Source organism: Conger conger, chromosome 12 (assembly GCF_963514075.1).
Source record: "Conger conger chromosome 12, fConCon1.1, whole genome shotgun sequence".
Taxonomy (NCBI): domain Eukaryota; kingdom Metazoa; phylum Chordata; class Actinopteri; order Anguilliformes; family Congridae; genus Conger; species Conger conger.
This window is the reverse complement of record NC_083771.1, coordinates 20,163,215-20,186,187: the sequence shown is the minus strand read 5'-3', so window position 1 is coordinate 20,186,187 and position 22,973 is coordinate 20,163,215. Positions and strand designations below refer to the sequence as shown.

General features: G+C 43.8%; 3 protein-coding genes across 6 annotated transcripts in view; 1 reads left to right on the top strand and 2 right to left on the bottom strand.

Annotated features, from left to right (window-relative positions):
* Positions 1–1,160: 1,160 nt before the first annotated feature.
* Positions 1,161–7,044, bottom strand: dimt1l (DIM1 dimethyladenosine transferase 1-like (S. cerevisiae)). Of its 2 annotated transcripts, none has more exons than XM_061262932.1 (12): positions 6,890–7,044; positions 5,895–5,968; positions 5,666–5,752; positions 5,397–5,458; positions 4,840–4,933; positions 4,694–4,743; positions 3,957–4,080; positions 3,366–3,458; positions 2,279–2,343; positions 2,121–2,184; positions 1,896–2,002; positions 1,161–1,726 (listed from the first exon to the last, which is right to left on the bottom strand). In XM_061262932.1, exons 1-12 carry the CDS (start codon positions 6,945–6,947, stop codon positions 1,684–1,686), a joined length of 921 nt encoding a protein of 306 aa, XP_061118916.1. In that variant the 5' UTR covers positions 6,948–7,044; the 3' UTR covers positions 1,161–1,683. The 2 variants fall into 2 exon arrangements, with proteins under 2 accessions (XP_061118916.1, XP_061118917.1); XM_061262933.1 differs by lacking the exon at positions 6,890–7,044 and adding an exon at positions 6,167–6,472.
* A 2,851-nt stretch (positions 7,045–9,895) lies between these two features.
* Positions 9,896–17,729, top strand: LOC133142504 (bifunctional methylenetetrahydrofolate dehydrogenase/cyclohydrolase, mitochondrial-like). The gene is made up of 8 exons (XM_061263765.1): positions 9,896–10,032; positions 12,156–12,340; positions 13,172–13,294; positions 13,856–14,008; positions 14,504–14,611; positions 15,089–15,181; positions 15,790–15,915; positions 16,769–17,729. The coding sequence occupies exons 1-8, from the start codon at positions 9,947–9,949 to the stop codon at positions 16,921–16,923; spliced, it is 1,029 nt and encodes a 342-aa protein (XP_061119749.1). The 5' UTR covers positions 9,896–9,946; the 3' UTR covers positions 16,924–17,729.
* Positions 17,730–21,660: 3,931 nt separating this feature from the next.
* LOC133141770 (membrane-associated phosphatidylinositol transfer protein 2-like) overlaps positions 21,661–22,973 on the bottom strand; it is an 81,744-nt gene continuing 80,431 nt past the window's right edge. For all 3 annotated transcript variants that reach the window (XM_061262486.1, XM_061262488.1, XM_061262487.1), the window contains 2 exons: positions 22,685–22,813; positions 21,661–22,275 (listed from right to left, as the gene is read on the bottom strand). In XM_061262486.1, the coding sequence (XP_061118470.1) occupies positions 21,877–22,275; positions 22,685–22,813 (528 nt within the window). In that variant the 3' untranslated portion in view covers positions 21,661–21,876. The remainder of the gene's footprint in view (positions 22,276–22,684; positions 22,814–22,973) is intronic.

The following is a 22,973-nucleotide window of genomic DNA, read 5'->3' as shown; positions in this document are numbered from 1 at the left end:
AAATGCCTACCAATACAGGCATAGCTATAGGTATAATTTGAGCCCTACTAGCAGTGATTTTTAATATTTTATTTGCATTTTTCAGTGGAGGCCAAGTGGTTAGCAGAATACAATCTTTTTCCGCCATTCGTTTTAATGTATTCCCATTAACTGAAATGTAGCCACAGGCTACAGCAGCATTACTTAGCTTCAGTTCCTGCGGGCCACATATGCTCCGGCCATGCACTATACTTCAAACTATACTTTCACTAATTAGTTCACCTCCTTGGTTCAGGAAGTAGCTCATTAGTGACAACAGGTAGTGTAGTGCATGGCTGGAGCCAATACCTACAGACACTGTGGCCCACAGGACCTGGAGTGAAGCAACGCTGCCCTGGAGAAAACCCCCCAGCCCAGGTTGAAGGGATGGAGACACTCCTAAAACTCTTAAGTGAAGGGCACCTTGGCTGGCTTGATTTTTATTTGCTTTGCAGATGACCTTCACTTGGATCATTTGTACTGCACGCTTCAGACCCATTTAACACAGCCAGATATTTACCCAAGCACTCCAGGTACAGAACCACACTCAAGGGCACACACCTCTGACTTTCCACCAGCTGGCTGACGAACCAAGATTCCGAAATGCGTCACACTGTTGCTGCTTCCAAAATCAATCGGTGGGAATTTTCTCCACTGGAACCTGAGCTCCATCTCACTCGAGCCCTGACCAGGTTTACAGTACGTTTTTAAATAATATGCCTCTTAAAAACCAGCACATGCACATAACTTAAAACAGCTTTGATGTACATTAGGAGTATCTCTGCACATGCATTCGCAGTGCAATGTGTATAAAAGAACTGTGTTATTCTGCACTTCCTGCTGAAGGGAGGCACCTTTCCTAACTACTCAATTTGAACTCAATTACTGAATTAAATAATTGATTTAATAATTCCTTGCATTTATATACCACTTTTCCTCACTGGCCAGGACCTGAAAACTTTACGGTGATGAGGGGGAAACTTGCCTCAATACGTAGCACCCTCCTCCACCAGATGCTGAACACACATCAGCTGAGGTGGAGGAGAGATTCAGTCTGTTAAATCATGGGATGGTTCGGTGGAAGGTTGAAATAGCCAGGTTGGGAATTTTGCCAGGATACCAGGGAACACTTGCTCTTAGCAATGGGTGTCACGGGGTCTTTAATGGCCACAGTGAGTCAGATCCATCGGATATTACACAGTGCCTATTATCAGAGGGGTGACCCACCTTCTCTGTGAAATGCACATACTTTATGCGCATTGCAGTTGCAGGTTGACTCATTTCCATGTAGGTCTCAGTCCTGCAGTTCTAAATCTTTCTACAGTAAAATACACATCCTTCAGCACACTGACAAATGTGACTGGGTAATGATACCTTACATAACTGCAGTGTCCTTCTGTGAGAGTCTTGAGAGCAAACTAATATACCTCAACCCGCATTTAGAAAACACAACAAGGCCCAGGACAAATGACAGGGTTTCACAAATGCATGTTCAGCTCAGGTATTCATTTGGAAAGCATGGATTCTTGGGGAATCTCCAAGGAATCTTGGCCGACATGACACAATCCATAATGTTCATTCAAGGTGGCAGATTCATTGTCCATGAGAATCACTTCATCACTGGCATGGCATCCATCGATCCTGGCATTCCTGAAAATGGTCCATTTAGGAGAAGTGGATCCCAGCTGAATTAAAAGCGTGGAGAAGCCTGAGGAAGGAAATCAATTATGATTTAATTCCAGATTCATGCAAAAAGATTTTAAATAATAATACATTTATAAGTGTATATCATTGGAAAAAGAATAAAATCATATTCTACATGTCATGTTTCTGAGTGAGTGTACACACTGAAGATGGTGAAGTGGTTCTGTACTTACACCATGAAGTCATCGATGTCCATGGACCGAGCACGCTTCTCACCAAACTCTGTTTCCCGGAGAACTCCCTCTATTTTTTGCGCGATGCTGAAGTCTGTTGGGATTTCCTGTTATAGAACGAGGAAGTAGCGGAAGGGTGAAATTACAAGTAAAAGCACGCCAGAGTGACATCAGGTTCTTCCTGATAAGATCAGAATTTTAACAAGGTTTTAAATGTTTACTTACAATGTTGTGCACAGAACAGTGAATCCTGTAATTCTTTTCCAACAGTTGCTCAACTGCTGTGGATCTGAAATAATAGATAAGACTCATTGCTTACAGCCTTATTTAGCAAATGTTCATCTGGACAGCAAGCTTACTCATATTTCCTTAACTCCACTTACTTGAATGCTGCATTGAGAGTCTTATTTTTTCTTATAAATGCTATTCTCACAAGGCCGTCCCATTCCTGAAAAGCAAAGGGAAGAAAAATTAACTTTCCAGTAATGCCCAGTCATAATTCATACTCTATTATATTGATTCTGGGAACAAGAGAAGAGTTATGTAATGAGGGTTCGGGAGGGTGACCTCATCCATGTAGGCCACCAGTTTGTGATGTAATAATTGGCATGGTTACAGTGGAAGGCTAGAGACCTACAGATAAGCAGCAACCAGACATGCATTCAAAGGGCAAACGTTAGCGTTTGTTAACGTTCGCCAACATTCCAACGTGAAACATTTTTTATGTTTGCCACAACCGGTAACAGTTTGAAAATGTAGTGTGTGGTGAATAAAAACCTTTAAAAAATAAATCCCAGGAGAAAAATGTATCCGCAAAACTGGTATTGTTGGACAGTAAGTCGCATGCATTTATATTTAAAAAATTGTTGGTGAACTAAATTGAATGTTCATTTAAAACGCATTTGTTGAACACACATCAAGTTCAACAAATTGCTAAATGGCTTGACGGGCAATGATGTGCCCCAGGACCCAGAAGAAAATTCTGACTGTATCAACAGCAATTGTTGCAGGGGTCCCAATGAGCAGCTCAAAGAGAGGGTCTGAGAGAGACGCAACTCTACTCTGGTGGGCTTGTGTGGACTGTGGTTTGGAAAGCACAGTCTCCTGGGATATCTTGTCAAAATGATAGCCATAAACCCTAACGCTCATCATTTCCCGCCTGGGTTACTGCAACTCCCTCCTAGCCGGTCTCCCGCCTGATAACCAATCAGCCCCCCCTCCTTTCCGATATCCCACTTGTCTAACCCAAAAAAATTACAGAAATTTTTTATACATAAATTGCACTTACGATGACTGTACTTTTGTTTAGAACAGCCCTTCATCTGTATTTTACTAGTTATGGATGTGATGCTTTAACTTGTGGAAGAACCTATGCACTTGTAAGTCGTTTTGGATTAAAAGCATCTGCCAAATGACTAAAATGTGATGTAAACATGAGCAACCGTTACTGTCATCCAAAAGGGGAGGTACCTGAAAGTTAACTGGCGGGGGAGGATTTTTTGGTTCTATTCTGACCACGCTGGACTCCACTTTAGGAGGAGGCCGAAAGTTGTTCTTCCCCACCTGTAAGTGCAAAGAAAACGTGAGCCAACGAATGAAAGACAGCTGGAAGAACACGCATTGATTAAACCAGACCAGGAGAAGGACACACCAGACCCTTTCTGCAAAAGCCAGTCCGTGTCCGTGTTCTGCCAGAACAACAAACACACTTTCAAACTTACACTCTTATGCATGTGCGTTCATCCAATTTCAGTAAGATTCTTTCACTGCTGATCACAGATTTTTCTCCCTTCAATCGATTCGCAATCTGCCCTGGATCTCAAGCCAATTCTGAGCATGCTATCTGTAACCCTGTCCGATACAGGTTTCTTCCCGTATACTACTCAGGGAGAGATACTCTGCATCTCGGCTGTATCTGCTCCTGTTCGACATAACTCTAATAAAAGTATGTGTGGTGTTGTGACTTAAGCCACTGGGTGTCCTGTACTGTACTGGAACACAGTCGTTGCAGAATGCGCTCTTCTAAATGCACGCTGATGTGACTGCCGTGATTGGACGGACCTTCATCAGGTGGTCCACGCGGGCCAGCAGCTGCGTGTTGATGGACAGGCGGCAGTAGAGTTTGTCCCCAGGTTTGGCCACCAGCCGCATGGCGAACTCCCGCTGGAACATCAGCACCGCACACCTGGTGAGGCAATAACGGTCCGCAGGGTTACAGCGGAAGGCTGGAGAAAAGCCAGGCTTCAGAATTCCCACGCTCACAACGAGGCAACGCGTTGCTACAAAAATAAAATAAACACTGCAGAAGTAAACCTCATTTATACGAAAACAGGGTCTCGTCTGCTGGTTTTTGTAAGGTGGGAGGTTCATTATGAATCGGTTTTCCTGTACACGCAGGTATAATTCCCTCAGCTTTTCATCACTTCTGCAGTACAGTTTATCAATAGACAGGCACTGCAATTCTTTGAGACAGCAGGATATAAATGGTGCAAAATTAATGCTTGGCACAAATGTAAAATAAACAGGTATTAAGAAAATGACTCGCAACACTATCATTAGACACTTCCATAACCATTGTAAATTATCAATTTCTTTGAATGTCTAATAGCTATATTTTGCTAGCTGGCAAAAAATCCTGTAGCTATGAACACTGGAGACAATTTATGATCCATCAGAAACTGTGCCCTTAGTGATCTACCTTAGAAATCTATAAGGCAGAAAAATATCCTAAAAATATCATCAAGTGACAATTCACACAAGGCATGAATGCAGTCATGAAAAGAGTTCTGACCCCTTACCTGAAAAACGGCCTATGAAGAAGCAGCTTGAACACAAAGGGCGATGAGATCTGCCAGACAGAAACAGAACAGCCCCTTTCAGAAACACTCCTCACCGTACAATAGAATAAGCGCAATGTCTCTGAGGGGTTTGTGTCGTCTCGTACCTGATAAGGCAAGTTGGCCACACAAACATCAAAGAAGGGCAGCTCTGCCTTCAACACGTCTCCCACCAAGATCTGCAGCTTCGTCTGCATTGGCCTGCAAAAGAAAGACCACAAGTGGGTAACTGGTGATTCAGACCACCCGTGTGCACCAGGTGATTCAGACCACCCGTGTGCACCAGATGATTCAGACCACCCGTGTGTACCAGGTGATTCAGATCACCCGTGTGTACCAGGTGATTCAGATCACCCGTGTGTACCAGGTGATGCATCGCTGCTGCCACATCTGTATTTGCAAGACCTAACTTTAAATGTCTACATTAAAGGTTCGTTTCACAGAGTCAGACTAAGCCTAGTGGAGATTCTCAATACAAAACTCAATTTAGTGTTTCTATTTTTCTGTTTTTTTTTTTTTGTTGTCTCTTATTTTGAAAGAATGAATGTGCCAGAAGAAAAAGAAAACTATCAATCTATAGATCTATTGTGATCTAAATTCCTGTATTATTTTGGTGAATATAGTATAAAATGGTACAGTTACAAAGATGCTGTACAAGGCTTACGTGCACTGCACTCTCTTCTGAAGTTCAGCAACAAGCCTGGTGTCCAGCTCGCAAGCAACAACCTAGTGAAAAGACCAAAACCATCATGTCAGCAATGCACAGTGCCCATTTAAATACCAGCCTTCAAAAACTCAAACTGCCAAAATATTTAATGTATGGAGCTCACTTTTTTAGGCTACAGTAGACAACAACTACTAATATTTCACTGCCATGTTGGTAGCAGGTTTATATTCTGTAATATAACCTCCTGAGTGATCTTGTGACAACACCTTTTTTGCCTTCTCCAGCAGTTTGACGGTCATGTTACCAGTTCCTGGTCCGACCTCCAGCACCACGTCTGTTGGTCTAAGAGCTGCCTGCAAACATGATTATAATTATTTTGGGGTGGAAATTTTCATATGGACCTTGCACCTTCATTTTACTGTGGTCATAAAGTATGTGCCAAGTACTGTAGATGTATCAAATGACATCAAAACCAAGAAATCAAGCTTTGCTTACCTTCTCAATAATGCCATTGACCACCAATGGGTTTTTCAAAATGTGCTGCCCGATTCCAGTGTTGAACATTATACCTTGTGGGAAGCAAAGAGAGGGGAGAAATGATGACCTCATATCAAGCCTTTCATGCATTGCCATTGCTAGCCACAGCTGACACACACCAAGAATAGTGCACAATGGATTATCAATATTGCTTTTAGAACATAAACATTGGGACGGCTTCAATTCTAAAGCCATCAGTATTGTGAGTTAGTCAATGCAGGAAAACATACCCCTCAACTGAGTAATGGAACATGCTTGCAACTCAGATTGATAGACTGGACAAAATAAAAGAAAAACCACATGGGTAGCAGTGTGTTAGCTATTGAAGAGGCCTGATCACCACTTTGTACGCGAGATAACACGAAGCCGTACTTCCAGAGAAGCCAAATCGCAGGACGCCAGAATTATAGGTGCATCGGTCACAAAAGCTGCCAAACATAGATAGGGAACCATGACGACCTTTGGTGAATACGAGAGAATAGTGGTCGCAAATTTCAGTTAGGAAAACCGACTTGAACTTTCTTGGGATGCTTTGGAACCCCGACGTAACTTTATCCCTCAAAGAACATTACTTCTGATTGGCCCGATATTCCGCCACAGTTATTGAACGGTATGACAGCATTCCAAGAGAGACTGACGACGTTTTTAAGGCGAATAGTGGCTCTGCTCCTTATTTGTTTCCATTATGTTAACTGTTCAGTAAGCCTACTGTACTTTATTCCCTTTTATAGTACGACTGTAGCCAGTGGCTACCTCCTTGGCACGTAACCTGCCGAGCAGATTGGTGATCTACAATAGGACTGTAGATGAATTTACGGAACATTCCGTAGAATGGTAATGTTAGGGAGTTTTTTCTCGTATTAACAATATAGCTAAACACAGTACGCTAACTGGCGAGCTTAGCATGCTTGTACACCTAAATCAAACGACCATAAGCTCATTTAAAAACAAACCTTGACTTTTAACTTCCTGGTGTTGTCTGCTTCTCTTTTCGGATTTGACTTTCGGCATTGTGAAATCTTTACGTATGTTTCAAATGCGTTTCTTTAGTTAGTTAAAATAATCTATCTAGTTTACTACGCAATCTGTAGAGAACCCAACATGTGCTTCTAAATCAGTCTATGGTGTGAGTTTAATGTTTTAACTTCCTGTTTGATAAATGAGAAACAATTTCAAAATAAAAGCACCACATTTCTCTCCTTGGTTATGTGGACATTGGTGCAAGGAAAACTGTATACTGTATATTGAAATACAAATGAGCAAAAGATTAACGTAACAATACTAGACTAAGAAGAATAGAGACTCTAATACATACATTATGATAAAATAAGATAACCATAATTAATGTCATCAGAAGGTTTGATTGTTTGAAGGTGCAAAATCCAATAATCCTCTTTCAGTAATAACCTTTCATCTCCAATATGATATTTTAATATCTCTCTCTGAAAGTTTAACCTGCTCCAAACCTACAAACTGAAGTGTATGAGAGGAGGAATCATGATTGGTATCAGCATAGTGTTTTGTGATGGCATTTTTTACACTTTACAATTAGCACGGTCAGTGGATAAATTGTCACGCTATATTCGTCATTCTGAATATAGTTTTTTTTTCTTCTTTTTTTCATCTGGTCTTGGGTACGAGCATGAATTTAATAGTCTGACTTCGCTAAAAGCCTGTTTTGAGTAGTCCAGTGATATGTCCACTGTTTTAAACTGTATGTATTGTATATAATAATAACTTTACAAAAACATTAGTACTACTGCGAGAAACCTAGTTGCTGATTATGCAATATCACAATGATTTTTTGGCAAGTTCAATGTGTCAATTTATAGTGGCAAAAGTTGTCTCGTGACAACTTGCCCCAGAGTCACTGTGTGCTGATATGTGCTAATTAGGGCTGTATATCAGTTCATCTTAACATTGGACTATAGCTACTATCAAGACACTTCATTCTCTCCTCTACTTAGTACAAAAATATAATTTTGAACATTCGTACCTAAAAATGTTTTATTATGTAAAATGTAATTTAGTTACTTTTAAAGGTGAAAAATAAGAAAACAATCCTTACCTCAGATTAGTATGATTTTGTAAACAGGAAATTGACCTCAGAACACAAGTCACCCAAAATGGTTATTCCATTTTTGAGGTAGTGCCTCTTGTTTTGGAGAAATTAACGGTGTGACAACTGACCCATGTGACAATGTACTCCACTCTTCCCTCTTCCCTATTTTGATGTTTTTCACCTTTTCATCATGAATATGTTGAAATTAATTTCCTTTCATTGATTTCACTTTGTGTGTTTGTGTGTGACGTGCGCGCATGTTGAATCAATATAATTTCCCATCTAACAGTGTGGAAAAAATGGCATGTTTCATTAGTTTTTTTGGATAATTGTCATTTCAGTGACATACAGTAAGACTGTAGACTTATTTATTTAGCAGGTTTTCAACTGTAAAACACTGTTTTATTGTAACAGTCTTCAAACTCATTTTACTTCACTTATGTTTGTTTGACTATATAGTCTCATGTATTTTGCTGATTTTCCAATTATACAATCATTCTTAAAACTCATTTCTGTTCACTTATATCAGTGTGGTGAACATGAGCCCCCAACAAACTGCATAAAAAAGGGATATTACATTTTGTATAATCATCACTTCATGGACATATAACTATTGTCTTAGGTATTTTGATGATTTTCCACTGGAACACATTTTTCATCAAAAATGTTGTAACAAATTTCCTTTCAATTATTTTGATGTAGTTGTTGAATATATATGATTTCCTATCCAACTGTTTTAAAAAAATCATCAGACAATAATTTATAAACATTTATACGCAATAATTAATGTCTTGCACCAAATGTCAGTGTGTTCACAGAGAAGGGTGGGATAAACAGCATTGTGGTTTGAGTGTGTTTGTTGCTGCAATTCCTTGACCATTACAAGTCCGAAATTACCTATTGTACCTTTAATTTACAACATACAAATCAACGTCTAAGTCTAAAGACCAGAGTCAACTACCTTAAAAAAAGAGCATTAAAGACATGGACAGTCACAAAAGAAAATAATGAAACCAAGTGCAGTTCTCAGTATCCCCCCCAGTATCAAAACAATCCCATTAAACTTAAATGAAAGTCCCAAAGACTAGAAGGCAGATGAATCTTCCTGAAATCACTGATGGGAATGTAGAATGCAGAGTGATAGAGTGATAGAGACAGAACAGACAGCATTCCACATGATTCACAGAGCAGCCTACTTCAGGGTAAGTTTGCTAAGATCATTTACAAAGTATCAGTGTTGACTGGGTCTCAAAGGCAATAATCAAAACAAGTTACCCGATATTATGAATCTATTTTCTTCACTTATTTTATTTATTCATTTATTTATTTAATCATCACTTTTTGGATATTAGCCTATTGTCTAATTTTGCTGATATTCCAGTGTGGATATGAGACTGTATTCTTTTGGATTTTTCTGATGTTCAACATATACACAATAATTGTAAAAACTTTATTTGAAATGTATTTGTAATGATGAAAAAAAGATTATTGTCATCATTACATGTGATGAAATGTGAATATGGGACATATTTTTCATTGCATACGCAGCTATTGCTGACGTGGTTTAAGAGGGTAAATAATCCCTTAATCACGACAAATAACTAATATAGAAAAACGAACAGCTTGTAAAAATTCTGGTATTGCGATTGTGGTGGGAACGAAAACCAGCATACACAGGGGGGGCCCAGGACCGAATTTATAAATCACTGCAGTAATAAACCAAAGATTGTGCAGGATAGGAACGCAGCTCAGCCGAAGCCACCCAGATACATGTCAGAAGCAGGTAGCGGTGTGCGAGGAGGACTCCAATTTCACTGACGTCAGAGGCATGTACATGAGACAGAATGTTAAAAGCCTTCAGTGGGTCGCTTCTACCCACCACACTGTCCAGCGCGAGGCGAGTTGGACCCCCTGCCCCCTTCCTGGCTTTAGGACCGTTAATTTAACCATGGCCTCCTTCAGAGCACTCATGAAGTTCTGCCGAAATCCGCAAGCGCAACAGCAGGTGTGCAGACTTCACTTGTCATCAAGGAGGTAAGAAATTTGCCGTGATTATTATTATGCATCAATGCATGCTAGATATCTATCAATCTGTTGTATGGCGACCAAAAATGGGCTTTTCTTTGTAACCGATGTCATCCGATTTGCTTTCACATGGGTTTTCGCATTTTGAAAAAGCTGGGTAGCCTACTAAACCACAATCGCATGCGTAAAGTCACTGTTGCTTACAGTCAGTTTAAGTACGTTTGCATTCTAAAACAACGCGGGGAATTGATCGTTTATAAATAACCAGGAGTTAATTGTGATTGGAATTCTAATGAGGGTTAGGTGGGGTTTCATCGAGATGTGTTTTACAGTTCAGTACAGTTGGATCATCTGCAAACTCTTGTGTCCTCCTAGAGGTGACAGGTCTTCAGTGCAGCGCGTAAATCAGGCTGACGAAATACCGCATAATACTTGCGTGACTTAACCTTCCGAAAATCTGTCTGCATCCAAGCAAGAGTATTGGCGAGAGCCTGTGTGCACATTATGACTGGTTGACAACTAGGGAATACATCATGGTCCAAATACATGCAAGCCTCGTAAACACCTGACATAATTCCTCGCATGACTTTGAAAGTCAAAATATTGGGTTATGAATGGAATTATTCATGCGTCCCTTTTTTTGGTTTGATATAGCTAACTATACTGCACTCCAACTAGAATACGCCAGGTAAAGGTACAATATGGCAGATACAATGAAAACACATCTAGTGCTGTCATGATAACGGAGAAAAGTCGGGATAATCACCTGACAAAATGCTTATCATTCATAATTCAACAAAAATGGGAATAGGCTACTTCCAAATGAAAACCGTGGTGACACTTAATTTTATAGCGCGGGAATTAGGCTACGTAGTATTTACTGGGTAAATGCCAGGTAGGCTCTACTTATTAGGCAACTATTTTGAAACGGGTTGTAAAACGTATTTAGATAGTAGCTTACTTACATAGGCTATGGTTGGCCAAGCCTGCTTATTGATTTTGTTTCATAGTAGGCTACTTACCACTGAAATTGAAAAAAGTTACCGAATTAACGGCATGTTTTAGGGTCCAGGGAGAGGCTCAGATAGGGTGTCACTAGTGAAGCAACTTTAAAGGTCAACTCTTGCGACATCTCGGTTCACTGTGGCCTTCTCTTGGAAACCCAAGGACTAGCGAGAAATCCTCGGAGCCAAGTCAGTCTCCAAGTCAAAGAAGGGGTTATATCCCACATACAGACCCAACTATATATACTCCCCTGTTACATAAGCAAGCACCGTTTCTGTTTATTGGACATGATCGGCGCTGGATCTGATTCAGGGGCTTCTCCTCTTTCTCTCTTAACTCTTGGCCCACTGTATACTGTACTATTCAGGTCTTAATGAATGCTGAGGCACACACACACACAGTAAGATATATATTTTAATAACAATATTAAAAGTTACAGTAAAATAAGTATAAATATTGTTTTAAATAAACATTATGATTAGTGTTTTTATTAAATATAATTTCTATAATTTCAAGTCAGTGGTAATTTCTCTCTTTAATACCCCTTCCTTCTCTCTCTCAGTGGCATGTTGTGCCTGCTAATGTGAATATTGACTCTGCATGTTTGTGTTTTGCTGTTTGGTTAATTCTTGTGAACCACTAGACGGCACTAGATTCTATAGAATTAGAGGTAGCCTGTGCTGTAGTGTACATTACATTACATTCATGGCATTTGGCAGACTCTCTTATCCAGAGCGACGTACAACAAAGTGCATACCCATAACCAGGGATAAGTGCGCTAAAAGAACCTAGAGGGAAGTATAATGTCAACTGCTACCTGTACAACAAAGATAAGGACCAGGGCCTATTTGAATTTTATTTATTTTTTTAAACAGTGTAGTGGTTAAGGTAAATGACTGGGACCCACAAGGTCGGTGGTTCAAATCCCAGTGTAGCCACAATAACATCCGGCATCCCAAATGCCATTAATGTAAAAATACTAAATGCTAAATGTAATAAGAGCAGGGTTGGAAAGGCATCGTAGGCATCGTGTTCACTCCTGCACAGTGCATTGTGGGTAATATATCAGCAGAAATGTTTGGAACAGGAACTTCATCCTCTCGTGCCCTGTCTTCCCGGTGCCTCAGACAGGAAGCGGTGGTGATCTCTGGCAGGAAGATGGCGCGGCAGATCCGGAACGAGGCCCAGGTGGAGGTGGAGGAGTGGGTTTCCGTGGGAAACCGGCGCCCCCACCTCAGCGTGGTCCTGGTCGGGGACAACCCGGCCAGCCACTCCTACGTCCTCAACAAGACCCGCGCTGCTGCCGCCATCGGTGCGACCCGCGTCTCGCTTTACGAACACAAATACGATGGGTCCCAATACACCAGACACGCACGCACAAAATACTTTTGTTTTGGACACAAAAGTATTTGAATCCAAAACAATTACGTGTTTGAGTCATCCCCAGCCATGTGGTCTGACGCAGCCTTTTATCTTGACCAGTTCACCATCTAACCATCATCAACTCCGGCCCTCTAATCCAAATCCAGCCCTGGTTTTCCTTTCTCCTGGGTTATTAACTGAGGTTAACTCCCAGATAAAAGGAGGGTGGAAAACCAGCTGTTCTTAGCGCCTCGAGACCATGAGTTCATTATCCCTATTTTACAGAGTGAGAGAATGGAAAACACAAGGCCCAAACCCCCAAATAGCAAACATTCGAGGTAGTGTGGGGAGAGAAACCCTCAAACAGTGGCAAGAGAAAAAAAACTAGCTTGTGGGCATGTTTTATATTTTATATTGAACACACTGTGTTCTTAAATCTCGATCATTTTCAGTGGAAATCTCGACACAGCAATAGCTAATGAATAAATCCTCTTTGATTAACTATGGAATGGGGAAATAACATTTTCACTCAGGGATCAGTTCTTTAAACTGATTGGCTATTGGGCCGTGTACCCCAAGTTCACAAAGCAGGATAACTGGATAAAACCTGGAACAGCTCAGTCCATGTTGCAGTTTAATGAGGGTTCTGGGGTTGTTGTCTGGAGGGATGGGAATCCCCTTACAGGTGGCTTCACCCTACCTAATTCACATCACTGAAGTGGCAGGTTGTGTCGCCGTAGCGATACCTTACCCCCCCCTTTGCCCCTCCCACCACCCTCAGGCATCAGCAGCGAGACCATCCTGAAGCCTTCCAGCACCTCCGAGAACGAGCTCATGGACCTGATCCTCAAACTCAACTCTGATGACAAGGTGGACGGGCTGCTGGTGCAGCTGCCACTGCCAGGTATGGAGGAGCTGGGGGGGTCACCTGGGGCCAGGTATGGAGGAGCTGGGGGGGCTCACCTGGGGCCAGGTGGAGGGGGGTGGCTGGGGTGAGGGGTCTCGACAAGCAAATACATCTTGTAATTTAAGACTTACGATCTTAGCTTGTTTTAAGTTACTGTTGGTACTGCTTGACAAGTGAAATTTTCTCACCGGAACAATGATATGAGTCAAACTTTCTCACCTGATTGGCAGTTTTTTGTGTCATTTAGCAAAAAAAGTAATAGAAATAAGTCTCTTATATACTGTAAAACACTGTAAATATTTAAGTCTAAATATAAAACTAAGATACTTATATTTAGTTTTTTTGCAGAGCAGTGGCATGAAAATGCACCACAAATCTCATGGGAAACAATACACATATAGTACACAGACTATAACATGACCTTTTAATTAATTCTGTATATTGAAAAATAATAAAAGACATTTTTTGTAGGTCGATTACTATATGACCTGTTTAAAAATGAGAAATCCTGCTTCAGGAGGGTGCCCATGCAGTGGTGGCCTTGTTCCCCTCGTGTAGATCACATAGACGAGCGGCGTGTGTGCAACGCCGTGATCCCGCAGAAGGACGTGGACGGGTTCCACGTGGTCAACGTGGGCCGCATGTGCCTGGACCTGTCTGCCATGCTGCCTGCCACCCCCTGGGGCGTCTGGGAGATCCTCAAACGCACAGGTGACTCCCGCTCACCCTCCCACCCCCTCCCATCACCTCATCCCCTCTGAAGCAGGGGGTCTCACTCTCCTGTCCCAGTCCAGGCCACGGGGTTGTCCATGAGGCAGGATTACTGCGCTGAGTCCAAAATCTCTTTTTACTACAGTTCATGTTCCAGATTTAGGAGGGCTCTGGAATTGTTCTAGATTTTAGCGCAGTTCTCTAGCTAATTCAGTAATCCTGTTTCGCGGTACAGAGCCATGAAGGGCCATAGCGTCTGTGGTTTTAACTCCAGTCCAGGAGGGGGTGCTGTATCTGCTCTGTAACTTAGATCTGTACCTAAGTTTCCTTTCAATCAGCAGCCATTTCAGGCAATCCTCTGACGCTCTTACCCAGGAGGACTTTTTAACAATCGATCAGTTTACTCAGCTGGATATTTTACGGGGAGTGACACCCGCAGGTATGTACCGGAGACTGAAGATGTTTGTTTTCGTGTTCCTCACCTGCTTCCCCCAGGTATTCCCACGCTGGGGAGGAACGTGGTGGTGGCGGGCCGGTCCAAGAACGTGGGCATGCCGATCGCCATGCTGCTTCACACCGACGGGCGGCACGAGAGGCCAGGGGGTACGGGAGCACATCCGCCCAGTTTGGGGGCTCAATTCCAGTCAAATTAACGTATGAATGTTAAAATCCGGAACAGAACATCATGGAGAACACTATGGGAACATTTCTTTACAGTCATTTAGCAGATGCTCTTATCCAGAGCGACGTACAATAAAGTGCAAATCATAACCACGGTGCGGTGAAAACCCTAGAGCAGAGTATGGTTACAAGTGCTAGAGTGATCACGTAGATAAAAACTTGAACCTTTGTAGAATAATCAAATCAGATAACTGTCCAAGTAGCAATACCACAGTTGCTAGCTAGAAAACCACAAATAGTAAAATAATTTGCTAGAGTGCAAAAATGTGGGCACCCCTGGTTTAAATGTCTGTTACAATGAATCTGTATGTGGTCAAAAGCAAACCTGAACTCTAAATGGTAACCATGGTAACCCCAAAGGCTAAAGATTGTCGGCCTTTAACCCTTTCTCTGCTGCAGGTGATGCCACTGTCACCATCTCTCACCGCTGCACCCCCAAAGACCAGCTCCGACAACACACCAAGATCGCTGACATCATCATCGCCGCTGCCGGTAGGAGCCTCCACTGTACGCAAACACACACACACATGCACACACACACACACACACACGCATGCATGCACACACACACACACACACACCATTGATTCTCTGACCATTTTCACAATTGATCATGTGCATCGCTTCTGTTTCGCCTGGGATCTTATTCAGTTGATTTCAGTGTTTTACAGTATATAGCTTTTCTACCTTTATACTACCTTTTTGCGTGCAATATATGTGTACTAAATGCTTTCTCCTCTTTGTATTGCATGATATGAACCCAGTCAAATCTCCCCATGACCTATAGTATAGGGCTATTACTTCTACTATGATATACAACTGTCTATTGCTACTACTAATGCTAATACTGCTACAGCTAATACTACTGGTAATACTGCTACAGCTAATACTCCTGGTAATACTACTAGTACTAATGCTAACACTGCTACAGCTAATACTACTGGTAATACTGTTACTACTAATGCTAACACTGCTACAGCTAATACTACTGGTAATACTGCTACTACTAATACTACTATTTTCTCCATTCTTTATACCTCCCACATCTCCATATTGGCATTCCATAATCTCTCTCTCCCCCTCCCTCTGTCCATCACCAGGGATCCCCAACCTGATAACAGCGGACATGATTAAGGAAGGGGCGGCTGTCATCGACGTGGGGATTAACAGGGTGCAGGACCCTGTGACGGGCAGAGACAGGCTGGTGGGCGATGTGGACTTTGAAGGTCAGAGGGCAGGAGAAATGCTTCTGGTGACATAACTGATGAAAGCTGATCCTTTCAGTCTCTGCAAGATGCACTCAGCCAAGTGCTTCATTTGAAATAACTTAACCCGTTCGGACATCAATTCAGTTCTTGGACATTCAAGAATTCGCAAAGAAACAACTACTTTCAACCACAATTCTAAATTCTTGATTTGTTTAATGAAAAGTTTTGGTGACCAGCTGTCAGCTTGTTCCCTACCCAGCTGCCCAAGTGAGAGCAGTAGGGGTGGAGACCAGCTGGGCCCACCCTATTTTTATTAGATTACTCTGAGACCCTTGGATAGCAGACAATAGACGTTAATGAACAAACTACTGAAATCTGTTTTGCATTGGCATTGCATAGTTAATGCCAATTCATGATATTGGAATGAAAAAAAAAACAGTATGTATTTAGTAATGGTTAACTAATTATACATGTATCCTATGGTTTGCTAATGTATAAATATTCATGCAACGGATATGTTAGTCAGTGAAGAAATGTTAAATAATCAACTGCATTTCATGCTTGATGCATTTGTACATCATTATTCATGTTAACAACTACATTAGTTACATAATATTGAAATGAAAAAGTTAATTTATTTGGTGATGGTTAACTAATTATTGGTTTATCGTACAGTGTGGTAATGTTCATGTAACTAATACACTAGTTAGTAGTTAACAATTTCATACATTAAATATAGAAATGTTCTTGCTTAATTTGTACATTATCACATTATTACAACATTATCATTCATTCACGTCAACAGCTGCATTAGTTAATGGCAGTTCCCTCACTGTGAGGTATGGCTGACCCTGGTTTGCTCCTCCCCCAGGAGTGCGTCAGAAAGCCAGCTTCATCACGCCTGTGCCGGGTGGGGTGGGGCCCATGACCGTGGCCATGCTGATGAAGAACACCATCAAGGCTGCGAGGAACCAGCTCCTTCAGCGGTCAGCGAAGGAACGAGTGCACCTGTCTCTGCTCTCATAACCACCCCCCCACCCAAACGCTCCCAAACATTCCGCAACCTTTTTACTGATGGGTCCGTCCCTGCTCGGTGCCACACCTCCACAACGTGCAATATACTGCCAATCGGCAGACCCGAGGACTTGAATTTCATCACTAGCTCATTTAGCTACGGTTTCAGCCAACAGTACTGTAAGCTAGTGATGTAACACTTTTTACTGGTGCTGTTTCAGCCAACAGAACTGTAAGCTAGTGATGTAACACTTTTTACTGGTGCTGTTTCAGCCAACAGAACTGTAAGCTAGTGATGTAACACTTTTTACTGGTGCTGTTTCAGCCAACAGAACTGTAAGCTAGTGATGTAACACTTTTTACTGGTGCTGTTTCAGCCAACAGAACTGTAAGCTAGTGATGTAACACTTTTTACTGGTGCTGTTTCAGCCAACAGAACTGTAAGCTAGTGATGTAACACTTTTTACTGGTGCTGTTTCAGCCAACAGTACTGTAAGCTAGTGATGTAACACTTTTTACTGGTGCTGTTTCAGCCAACAGTACTGTAAGCTAGTGATGTAACACTTTTTACTGGTGCTGTTTCAGCTCATTCACACATGTAAGATGAGTCTGTTGTCTGTGAAGGCATTAAGGGCGGTTAGTGTTGAAAGAGGAGCTCAGTGAAGATTAAGATTACTGGGCAAAACACCCTTTCAGCAAACAATCGGTCCGGTGCCCTCCATAGATTAGTGAAATGGTTCATTGGATCTATTTTCCGAGCGTTTCTTGCAGAGATTTTGTACTATGTTGTAATATGAGTATAGTTTATTTTTAACATATGTTTGGCTCCTGTGGGGTGTAAATATGGTTCTCCCTGATGTCCTGCATGGATGTTCTGTAAAAACACTTCCTGGATCACCAGCTGATGGAGTCACTTCACACACCCTACAAATACATGCAAGTCACGGACCCACGCTGTGTACAGACATGTGCACAGACACACACACACACACACACACATACATACATACACACATACGCACACATATATCTATATATATATATATATATATATATAAACACTATGCAGGTTCTTTCTCTTAATATTTATTTATATGCTGTACATGAAATACGAAGAAAGAATAAAATAGCTGTCCAATTATTTTTGGATCCACAATACGTACAGTGAACCTGTACAGAAAGCACACGCAGGTACTGGAGCATTGTACTAACAGCCAGGAAAGACATATGAAGTTATGAAGAGGATAGACAGGAGATCAACAGATCCAAACTTTTTTCTTACATCTTTCAAATAAATACAGGAAATCCAAATCTAAGCAGCAAACTGACTTGTGGTTTTGGTTTTCATCATGGCAGCAGGTCTAACATGCCTACTTATGATTAACTGCTGCAATGCAGTTCAGAACATTTCCTTGTAAATGAAAGAAATGCACAGAAAAGTCCGTTGTGGATTAGTTTTCCTCTGCGGATGTGGAATGTAACAGGTGGAAATGTAAGGCCAGGGAACGCTGTTGCATCCACACACAGAGAAGAATGTTGGAATTCCTTCGGTCGGGAATGCTACCCTTAATTGCCCTTGAAGCCTGGCTAAGATTACAAATCACAGTTACGATATAAAGTAGTAACGTGCTTTTCATAATGAAGGTGTTTCCCTTTATTTAATCTTTCTACTGTGTCTCACCTGACGCCGCTCGTCCGACAGGAGTCTGGACTCACTCCCACTCAGCACACAGCACTTCACCCCTACGGTCCCAGCGAAGTAGAAACGTTTGAAAAATATTGTTTTTTTTTCTTTTTACATTTCTATAAAATTGTATTGAGTGCCAGTACTTACAAAGGGGCAGTACGTAACACGAGGTCTGTGCTGGGTGTTCCCATATGAGGACTGACAACGGAGAATTTCACTCTTCTGTTGGTGGTGATGCGTGTGTGTGTGCGCGTGTATGTGCATATGTGTGTGTGTGTGTGTGTTCCAGCCAGTGGTGCAGGTGGGAAAGATGGTGTGTGTGTGTGTGTGTGTGTGTGTGACAGATTGATTGTCAATGCTGTGATTTCTATCCCTCAGTGATTCTGCTACAGAGAGAAGCCTATAATACTGCACTTATGCACTGATGAATAGATACATGATCATTGGTCCATAAAATGGCTATTTTACAGAGGCCAGGAACAGAAAACCGCTACATCGTTTAAATATATTAAACCTGAAGGATCCACCACCATATAAATCTACATAAATAATTATCAGCTGTAGATGTCCTACTCCATGACATTTACATAATCTTTACATTATCTACACTATGCACTTTTTAAATGTTTCATCTTTTGCAAAGACGTTGCGCGTTTAAGCAAAGTTGTATTCTTCTGCCTATGAACACATTCAATTCCTCATTTACAGCTTATTTTGAGTGGGAGACTGGGTCCAACATTTCCAAAGTTTTATCAGCCTGAAAGATTAAATGCCACCGGTATTCAAAAATAAAACCAAACAGACATTAATACCATATTCCAGTGTTTTTTCATAATATCAGATTTCAGAAAAAAAATACTGTACTAATGTAATGTATAATGGTTACTATATTTTTTAAGGAATATAATACCTATTCTCAAAATAAACTTGGAATAAAAGGGCTTCATGAAGTGCCACATAAAAAATAATATCCTGGGTGCCCCTGATCGTCTCTATAAAAATCAATGTCTGGCATGATGGGGTCTCCTGTGCTCTAGAACATTCCTCGGAGTTCAAAGTTCAAACTCCCATACGACAGCATAAAGAAAGTGTTGGACACAGGCTCGTCCACTTAATCTGCACACACGCCGACTGCCACAATTTTGGCACGTTACCTCGACATTTCTCGAATCCTGATAGTGGCAAAATATACACGCGTGTGCACGGACGCACACATACCCTGCAATAAATAACAGCACTATCATGCACTACAAGATAATGACATGTAGCCACATGAGATGGTAACGAGATCCTCCACTATAAACTTAGTGCAAAAACAATGAGGTTATACAGTTCAGCTACTACGGCTTTTCTGAAAATGATTTTGGCGATTGGTCAGGCCGTGTCATCCCCCCCCTCAAGCCACTACATAATTATAATTATACTTCATTTACTTGGTACCACCACTAGAGGGCGCTGAGGATGAGGGCTGTGGAGTTTCGGGCCAGGTACCAACCCCAGACGCCAGGTACCAACCCAAAACCACCTCCCCGTAAATATTTAACCCCTGCATCGTCACTGCCACTCGTCTCCTCAGCCCACTGGCCAGCACTTCTTCCTGTAGTCTTCTTCTTTTACTCCGTCCATCACGCGAGAGGGATCGGAGAACGCCGTCAGTGACACACAAAATGGCGGCCTTGCTCTGTTAGGAGAGGTGTGTAGAGGGGTGCTCCCTGCGTAAGCCAGGAGAGCAGGGCCTGATGGGTAGGCTTGCACCAGACAGGCAGGCGGCTGGGGGGAGTTCCACCGTAAGATTCAGAGGTAATGCATGCAAAGATAAAGGGATTGTTGCCATCTTACAGAATTGTCACTTTTTGTTTTGTTTTAGTTTTTTTTGACATCTGTACATTTTAAAGCGATTTCAATACGCTTCATCAATTAATGTCATTTCAATGAATCTTTGTCTCAGAAAACAAAACATAAATAAAAATAAAATCAAATAAAATCGGGAACAGAAGATAAGGCCCCTGGTGAGCGGCAGGCCATGCTGGAGAAAGGTGTTCCACTGGTGAACGTACGCGGGCGTGTTATTGCCGCTTGCTACTGTACAGCAAGGCCGGGGGGGCAGTTGGGGGGGCGATGGGCGATGGAGGGGGGCAGTTAGGGAAGGGGGGCCTTGCTGTGAGTACGGCTCAGAGCAGTAGAAATATCCGGCGGGAATCGAAGCGAGGGTGAAGAAACAGTCTGATGCGGGCATGCCCCGCCCCGCCCAGCCGCACAGCCCAGGGGCGAAGGAGGCACATATTTACAGGTGCAGTGGTCTCACCTGCAGGAGAAACAGAACCAACCGCCGCAGTGTCTCTCCACCATCTCCCCTTCACAACGCATCCCACAGCGGTGCTTTAAGGCTTGGAACAGGTCAGTTTTCCTTAAGAGTTTTTCAAATGTTTTAGTTTCTTAGGAGTTGGGAGCCTATTTGGAGCTGAGGGCCTATCTGGAGCTATGTGGGTCCCTATTTGGGCTGTGTGGGGCCCTGTTGGGGCTGTGTGGGGCCCTGTTGGGGCTGTGTGGGGCTCTATTCGGGCTGTGTTGGGCTCTATTCGGGCTGTGTGGGGCTCTATTCGGGCTGTGTGGGGCTCTATTCGGGCTGTGTGGGGTCCAGTCGGGGCTGTGTGGGGCCCTGTTGGGGCTGTGTGGTGTGGGGCTCTGTTGGGGCTGTGTGGGGCCCTGTCGGGGCTGTGTGGGGCTCTATTCGGGCTGTGTGGGGCCCTGTCGGGGCTGTGTGGGGCTCTATTCGGGCTGGGTGGGGCCCTGTCGGGGCTGTGTGGGGCTCTATTCGGGCTGTGTGGGGCCCTGTCGGGGCTGTGTGGGGCTCTATTCGGGCTGTGTGGGGCCCTGTCGGGGCTGTGTGGGGCTCTATTCGGGCTGTGTGGGGCCCTGTTGGGGCTGTGTGGGGCCCTGTCGGGGCTGTGTGGGGCCCTGTCGGGGCTGTGTGGGGCTCTATTCGGGCTGTGTGGGGCCCTGTCGGGGCTGTGTGGGGATCTATTCGGGCTGTGTGGGGCCCTGTCGGGGCTGTGTGGGGCCCTGTTGGGGCTGTGTGGGGCCCTGTTTGGGCTGTGTGGGGCCCTGTCGGGGCTGTGTGGGGCTCTATTCGGGCTGTGTGGGGCCCTGTCGGGGCTGTGTGGGGCCCTGTCGGGGCTGTGTGGGGCTCTATTCGGGCTGTGTGGGGCTCTATTCGGGCTGTGTGGTGTGGGGCCCTGTCGGGGCCGTGTGGGGCCCTGTCGGGGCTGCGTGGGGCCCTATTTGGGCGCGGGGGCGAAGGCCCCGGGCTCCAGCTTGGTGCTGCCGGTGCGGCCCCAGCAGCCCGTGGCGATGCTCATGCTGCGCTGGCAGCGCTCCACGCGCTCCCGCTCGCTCTCCGACTGGCTCTGCGTGCGCTCGGGCCGGGCGTGGCCGCCCTGCGGGGCGGGGCCCCCGTGCGGGGCGGGGCCCCCGTGCGGGGCCGGGCCCGCGGTGGGGGACGTGGGGCCCGGCTGGGAGGAGATGGTGCGCAGCAGGTGGTTGCGCTTGCGCAGGAAGTCGGCGTTGGCGAAGCTGCCCTTGCGCAGCACCATGCGCCCGCTGCTGCTCTTAGCCGGGCCGGAGCGGTGAGCGTACTCCAGCTGGGAGAGGTGGGACGCATACCCGTCTGTGATGAACTGAGGAGAGAGGGAGAGAGAGAGAGAGAGAGGGGAGAGAGAGAGAGGGAGAGAGAGAGAGAGAGGGAGGGAGGGAGGGGGAGAGAGAGAGAGGGAGGGAGGGAGGGAGCGAGAGAGAGTGAGGAGGAGAGAGAGAGAGGGAAAAAGAGAAGGTCAATAGAGAGGAGGGTTTTGTGTGGAGAGCTGGTTTTGGTGTTTCAGCACGAGTGATGAATTTAAGTACTGGCTAAAGGGTCCACACACACTGTTCTCATGGCCTTCATTGGCTGCTGATTGAAAGGAAACCTGCAGACACTGCGGCCCTCCTGGACTGGAGTTTTATTGAAGTATTTGATTGAAGTATTTGTTAGTTCTGATTGTCCAGCTGCTACAGGGGGTGAGGGGGGTTATTGGCGGTGGGGGGGGGTACCTGGCACTGGTGCTGCAGCTTCTTGGTGGGCCGGCCCACGATGTAGATTTGGGAGGGGGGCAGGCCGATGGAGGAGTACACTGAGATGTCCTTGCTGGACCCGTACGCCGCGAAAATCTTCATGTGTGCCTAAAGGGATGGGACACTTTCAGCCTCTATACCCACTCCAGCATCTGGGCCATGAATCAAACCCACACAAAGCCCATACTTCACCGTTTACCTGTCCAGTTCTCATCCAGCTCCTGAAACACTGCACAAATTTCTACCACAGCTACCACAACAAACTACC